The sequence below is a fragment of the Sinocyclocheilus rhinocerous genome, unplaced genomic scaffold (genome assembly GCF_001515625.1).
Source record: "Sinocyclocheilus rhinocerous isolate Xijiao unplaced genomic scaffold, SAMN03320098_v1.1 scaffold988, whole genome shotgun sequence".
Lineage (NCBI taxonomy): Eukaryota > Metazoa > Chordata > Actinopteri > Cypriniformes > Cyprinidae > Sinocyclocheilus > Sinocyclocheilus rhinocerous.
In genome coordinates, this window is record NW_015650363.1 from 1,633,847 (window position 1) to 1,641,211 (window position 7,365).

General features: G+C 39.0%; 1 protein-coding gene across 3 annotated transcripts in view; it reads right to left on the bottom strand.

Annotated features, from left to right (window-relative positions):
• The window catches only part of LOC107711877 (ral guanine nucleotide dissociation stimulator-like), a 30,827-nt gene that overhangs the window by 15,396 nt on the left and 8,066 nt on the right, over window positions 1-7,365 (bottom strand). The window contains exon 1 of one of the 3 annotated variants that reach the window (XM_016516954.1): window positions 2,846-3,142. The exons of the other annotated variants lie outside the window; for them this stretch is intronic. Within the exon in view, the coding sequence (XP_016372440.1) occupies window positions 2,846-3,040 (195 nt within the window). The 5' untranslated portion in view covers window positions 3,041-3,142. Of the gene's footprint in view, window positions 1-2,845; window positions 3,143-7,365 lie in introns of those variants that run through there. 3 annotated transcript variants of the gene reach the window in all.

Sequence of the window (7,365 nt, forward strand, 5' to 3'; positions counted from 1 at the left end):
CCATCCATCACTCATGGTTACCCTAGCCAACTTTTTAGACGTTTGTAGGTAGATGAGTCAACCATTTTCACATTAAAATGGTTGGAAAAGAAATTATGATTTCTGTAATGAGGAAGAAAAACAAAGAGCACCCACAAATCGAAGCATATGCGCCCACAAAGGAGAAGGGCTCTAGTGCTGTGCTGGGTGGAATGGGAGATTTAACCATCACTAATTGTGTAATGAGAGCAGATTAGATTTAGTCCAGTGAAGGTTAGCAGCTGCTGACAAACTGGAACCTTCTTTTTGCGCATGACTGGAGTAAAACTTCAATGTGGTAAACAAGTTTTGGTGTGAAATGCTGTTTAAGTCACAACATTGTGCTGTTGGCATTGAAATGCAAGATAAAAAGAGGACATGTTGTTCACAAACCATAGTCAGATATCACAAGTCATGAGACCCTGAAGACTGGAATAATGGATGCTAAAAAATTCTAAAAACGGGACTGTTATTTCAAATTGTAATAATATTTCACTATTACAGTGTTTTACTGTATTTTGGATCAAATAAATGCAGCTTTGGTGTCAAAAAATATTTACTGATCCCAAACTTTTGATCGGTAGTGTGTTGCATCTAAACTTAAAGGCTGACAGTATCTTGGACCATATTTAAAAATTACTTTATTTATTTATTCAAAGGACCTTTAAGGCAAGTCACTTAACAGACATCTTGGATAAATGCCTCAGAAGCAATTTTCTATAAGTATCAAAGTCTATCCACTTGATAAAGTCTAAATTCTTTAACCTGTCAAGATGATAACAAAATATGAAACATTAAAATGAGAAAAAATTAGCTTCTGTTGCTCAAATCAAGCTACAATTACAAATAGTATTTTTCAAGTCGATCAAGCCAATGTGCAAACACATTTTGGAGTAAACAAACTACCAATCAATCACTCTTTCAAAATGATTGTTACAATTTCCCTGACTCATTTTGCTACAAGTGCTGTGTTACTGTTTCTGACAATAACACAGCATTAAAGTGCTCTTACACAAGATCTTACACTGGATCCTTTATGGCAGCTGTTACGTTAAGAGATTAGCTGATCTATGTACTACTGAGCTTGTAATGATCCATTATACAAGAGTACTTTTACATCTGGCTGATTTGGTTTAGGTCTTCAGGGCTGATGTAACCAACTCTGAGCTCTTGCCAAGCCATCTGCGGGCTTGAATCACTAAAAGCAGAGATAAGTGCCTGGCATGCAGTGCTATTTTTTACAAACCATGCCTTAATGAAAGAGGATGGGAGAGAAAGAGATAAGAAAGTAGGATTTATAGCAAAGTTACTTGCAACTCCATCCATCACTCATGGTTACCCTAGCCAACTTTTTAGACGTTTGTAGGTAGATGAGTCAACCATTTTCACATTAAAATGGTTGGAAAAGAAATTATGATTTCTGTAATGAGGAAGAAAAACAAAGAGCACCCACAAATCGAAGCATATGCGCCCACAAAGGAGAAGGGCTCTAGTGCTGTGCTGGGTGGAATGGGAGATTTAACCATCACTAATTGTGTAATGAGAGCAGATTAGATTTAGTCCAGTGAAGGTTAGCAGCTGCTGACAAACTGGAACCTTCTTTTTGCGCATGACTGGAGTAAAACTTCAATGTGGTAAACAAGTTTTGGTGTGAAATGCTGTTTAAGTCACAACATTGTGCTGTTGGCATTGAAATGCAAGATAAAAAGAGGACATGTTGTTCACAAACCATAGTCAGATATCACAAGTTTACAATAACAACCTAGCAACCATAAAAAAATGTGTGACTGCCATGGTGATAAAATAAAACTCGTGTTCAAAAACAACCAAGAAAAATATTATGCGCTGGAGAGCTTGAGAAGTCACGAATAGGAAATCAATAATGAAAGTCTTTCATCACATCTGACAAGTAAATGTGTTGTCACGTATTATATAAGAGGTTCTCAAATAAAATCATTCATTCTCAGCTGACATATCTGCACTACTGTGGGCAATCTCATCATAAACAAACTCTAGAAATAACAACATCAGTAACATCGAATTGTATTAACAGGTCAGCAAAATTCCCAGATAAATGAATTCCATATTACAGCATTTCTTTCCACGTCCTTAACTAAATCATCCTGAAGCTGTGTTTTCATTTAATACCTGAAGGGGACGTGATTCTCATTTGACTTTTATTTCCACAGCCCTTTTTGGGGAGAATTTAGAGAGGGGAAAGTTGGAGACGGAGTGAATAAGAGGAAAGCAGAGTGTGCCGGTGCTCTTGCCAAGATCATGGCGGATTTTTGCTTTACTTCATTTACTTCTTACATTTCTGTAAATGCATTTATTCTGTCTTGTCATATATATGCCGCATCAGATGCAGCTTCTGAGCCGTCTTGGCAGTCTAAGACATATACAAGACAGAGATCATATAAAGTCAGAAGAATTTGTAACTGAAGTTGCAGATGAGCAAAAGTATTTGAAATCTTTCTTTCTTATTTGAAAGTATCTAAGCTGCAGGTTTTCTACAAAAGAGAGAAACACTAGCAAAGCACAACAAAAACACTCATGCCAGCTCAGCAATCTCTACACACAATGACACTACATGCTGGAAAATGTCTAGAAAAAAACAGGGGAAGAAACCTAAAATTGATGAAAAAAACTTTATAGACATTTCTAATATATTTATATTTAATATATTATAATATTGTAGTATATTATATTGTAAGAGTTATCTATCTACGTGTGTATGTATGTGTACACACACACACACACACACACACACACACAGATACAAAAATGGAAATGAAAAGAATTATGTTGGTTTAAATCTGTATATTACCTCCAGCACAGGCAGATCAGGGTCCAAATGCGTAAAACTATTTAAGACCACAGAGCATCCATCTCCGGCTGCGATCTCCAGCTTCACCCCATCCCAAATGTTTTTAATTTTCCATGTGCTAGATTCAAATAGCTCGTCCAGGGACGTGGGTTTGACACCAAGGGCGTCCGACTGTATCCCCGTAATGTAGACCATTACTGAAAGACTGTCACCTCTGTTTACGATGTATTATTTTTATTTTATAACTAACTCCATATTCTGTCATCCAGACTTCTTCTGTAGGAACGAGTTATTGTCTGCATCAGTTTGGGTGAAGGGAATACCCTGAGCCGCTAGGCCCCGCCCCTTTGCGCGAGCTCAGCCATCCTCCCTGAGCAAACACGTGGCCCCGCCCCTTCTATGACTAATCGTGATGTCAAGTTCCGGGAAATTCTGTTGTGAGCTACTAAAAATATCACTTTTAATCGCTTGATTATAACTTCATGTGCCATAAATAAACGAATGCAACTGAAATAATTATGTGGCGTTAATTAAGCTGATGATTCATTATTTAACTTATGGCTTAAACATTAAAGGTAATTGTGTATAAAAAGGATTTGCTCAAATAAATTAATGTGTATCAATAATCTAAAAAATAAAAACAACAGTAATAATCAGTGCATTTAACTCTTCTACTGTCTACAGATCAAATTGTAACAAAGTGGATTTTTCATCCAGGCCGGATAAAATGTCAGGACACCTGGCTCATGTTAATACATTTTCTTCCTGATCCATCCTTTTTTTGGACAGCTACACTGTATATGAATAACTGTATATGTAGGTTATTCATGTTTCAACCTCAACCTTGTTGAGCTACAAGCCTAGTTACCACAAAAACAAACAACTCCAGCATGATCTTCTTCCCAATGCCCTAACCCTGGCATTAATGCATACTAATAGCGTCATCTGCTGGAAAATACTAGTAACTTACTCTTGGAGGATGACTGCAACACTGACGCAAAGGAAAGTGAAACACTCCAGAGGAATAGTGTTTTGCGAGAAAGAGCAGCAGCTGTGTGAGACATCTGCTTGGAGTTATGGTGTTTTCACTGAGGTAACCATTATGATTATATCGTGAAATCTGACAGGACAGCTGTCTGAAGGAAAATGCAAAGTCTCTGTGTTGGAAGCTGTGGAGATCCTTAAATATTACTTAACTTAAAAGTGCACTTAAGTAATTTATATATATATATATATATATATATATAAAGGAGAGATCAATCTTTTAGAAAAAGCTATTTCATTCTCCATGCCAGGCCATGACCATCCATGTCATGCATTTGTTTACTACTGATTATAGTAGCAACAATAATATGTATAGCCAGTATTTGCGGCACTTTACAAAGCATAAACATAAAAGCACACCTTAAAGGGTTCATGAACTGAGAAATCAAAATTCCCTTCTTTTGACATATAAGAGGTCATTGTACTACAAAAACATCCTGTAAGTTTCAGAACTCAAAACTTTCTTGTCAGTCTAAAAACTGCTTATATTGAAGCCAATCTGCCAAAACGACAGGTTGTGGAATGTGCCAGTTTATGACTTAAAGGGGTCATATGATGTTGCTAAAAAGAACATTATTTTGTGTATTTGGTGTAATGAAATGTGTTTATGCGGTTTAAGGTTAAAAAAACACATTATTTTCCACATACTGTACATTATTGTTTCTCCTCTATGCCCCGCCTTTCTGAAACGCGTCGATTTTTACAAAGCTCATCGGTCTGAAAAGCAAGGTGTGCTGTGATTGGCCAGCTATCCAGTGCGTTATGATTGGCCGAATACCTCAAGCGTGAGACGGAAATGTTACGCCCCACACATACTGTTGATGCCGTGTCCGGCCGGTTTCACAACGAAACACAGCGTCACACACGGAGGCCAAGAGTGAGCGGCGGCCGGCGGCGGGCGGGCTTGAGAATGGCGCGGCCGGCAGATTCAACGAAGGAGCGGCCGGCGGGCTTACAGCAACCACATGTGACAACCCCGGGCTGGACTCCGCTTCGTCCACGGTGAAAGCCGATCCGGCGATCCAATAAAAGTTACGCCTTCTCAACGCCTGCTTCTACATCACTGCCTGTTTAGCCCCGCCCACCGATTCGCTTATGTCGTGTAAATAACGAGAGAGGCAACGCAGGTCTACACAGAAACCAAACGATAAAGATGCTCTGAAGACAACAAGATGCTGTGCAGTGCCAAGTTGTGAAAAAACAGTCTTTGCATTGCCTTCCTTCTGATCCCAACATTAGGAAAGAGTGGATGAACTTTATTTCTATCATGACAACTCTCGGGAGATTTTTACATGGTAATGGATATGACAGTGTTAAAGGGGTCATCGGATGCAAAATTCACTTTTCAAGTTGATTGAACATAAATGTATGTTGGAAGTGTGTGTACACATACATCCTATAATTATAAAAATCCATCCAGTTTTTTTTTTTAAATCCCTATTTTAAAATCCCCTTTCTCAAACCAGACTCCGATTAAGCGATTAAGGTGCTTTATTGTTGGATGTAATAATGAATATAGCAATCGTCATTTACTCCCGACATCTGAGCTGCTGAAGACGCAGAGGATTAACGTTACTTTCGCTTTGAAGTGAATGCGCCACTCCCGATCATCCTAAATGCATCTATGTTCGCTGGAATCATTCTGATCCAGCCTCATCTACAGAAGATGTGAGTATAAGGATTTTTTATGAATCTTTGCAAATCACCTTTCCTAATAATGCGCTAATTAGCAAGTTTCATGATGAATGCGGCTAAATTAAACAGTCTTTCTGAGAACGGCTGGGAAGAGGGGGGCGGGGCCAGCAGAGCTCATTAACATTTAAAGCAACATAGACTATAATGGCTTGATAAAAACAGAGCTGATTTTGACAGGTTTAAAAAGGTGTTTTTTACACTAACATTGAGAAATTTTAACCAAAGTATGTTATAGACTTTTAATTAAGACCCTAAAGAATCATATCAACTTATGCAAAATGAGCATCCGATGACCCCTTTAAAGCATGCATATTTGTATGGTACTAATATGTTCCCTTTTAGGGGTATAGTTGCACCTGTGAGGTTACTGCCCCAGTAGAGAGCTAAAATACAATTATAGTATATTTTATTTACATATGCTGATTGAGTATTCAAGACATACTGCTGCTGCACAAATAGCATATAAAATAACCCATAGCAGATCTAGCAGATCTGAGCTGGGGAAGGTGGAGGGTTTCAGAGGAACTCTGAAAGCGCGCTGCAATGCTCAAGCGAATGCTAACCAGCCATTTAAATGTAAAGCAGCAAGCTCATTGGCTGCGTATGCAACATAAACCAATCAGCTTGTGACAAGTCGTTTAATGCTAAGAATATAATCAGTTTACGTTAAGGACCCATCAGCCTGCGCCATCTAGAGTTTCATGACAGAACTTGGTATTTAATGAAGTTCCGGAATCACGTCAGTAAGAACTCGGTCCTTTCACTTCATTTTAAAGGGGTCATATGATGCGATTTCAAGTTTTCCTTTCTCTTTGGAGTGTTACAATCTGATTGTGCATAGATAAGATCCCTGAAGTTGCAAAGACTAAAGTCTCAAAACCAAAGAGATATTCTTTATCAAAGTTAAGACTCTGCCACGCCCCCCTAAAACGGCTCGTTCTAACACGCCCCCACATATCTACCTCACGATGTGGAAATATTAGCATAATGCCGCCCAAATGTGCACGCAAAGAAAGAAGGCGTGGCAGTTAGTGTTGAAGCAGCCATGTCAGGGAGACGCTGTGTGTTTCCAGGCGAAAGCAAAAGCACTTTATTTGGCCTTCCAGAAGTAGATGCATTTAGGAATCTTTAAGATTACTTACAACAGAACAGCAATGCATTCTATGGACGACCGTTTCGTGAACCTAGGAGAGGAGGTAATTCTGAATTTGCTATGACAATCTGGCGCTTCTGAATCAGCTACTGTTTTGTTATTAGTTTAAGTATTTGCTATTGACTGTTCAAATGCAGAGTTTTGCGCATCATGTGTGTGTGCGTGCACGCGCATGTGTGTGTGTGTGAGAGAGAGAGAGAGACAGCGTCACATCACAGTAGAGTCAGCTGTCTTAACCGCGGCTTGTGTACTGCAGACACATACCAGCTTCATCACTGTGTCTGTCACACGACTCTGTTCCCCTTTCGGGCTCTGTCTTTACATTTATTTTGAAAGATGAAGCTCGCAATTATGGTAAGGGGCCTTACATTTCCGAGGAGTGCTTGCGGTGTTCGGCCAATCACAATGCACTGGGTCAGCTGGCCAATCAGAGCAGACTGCGCTTGTCGGAAGGAGGGACTTTGTAGAAAACGAAGCGTTTGAGAGAGGCGGGGCATAGAGGACCTACAATAATGTACAGTATTTGAAAAATAATGTGTTTTTTGAACATTAAAGCATGTCAACATATTCTGTTACACCAAATACACAAAATAATGATCTTTAAAAAAGCATCATATGACCCCTTCAA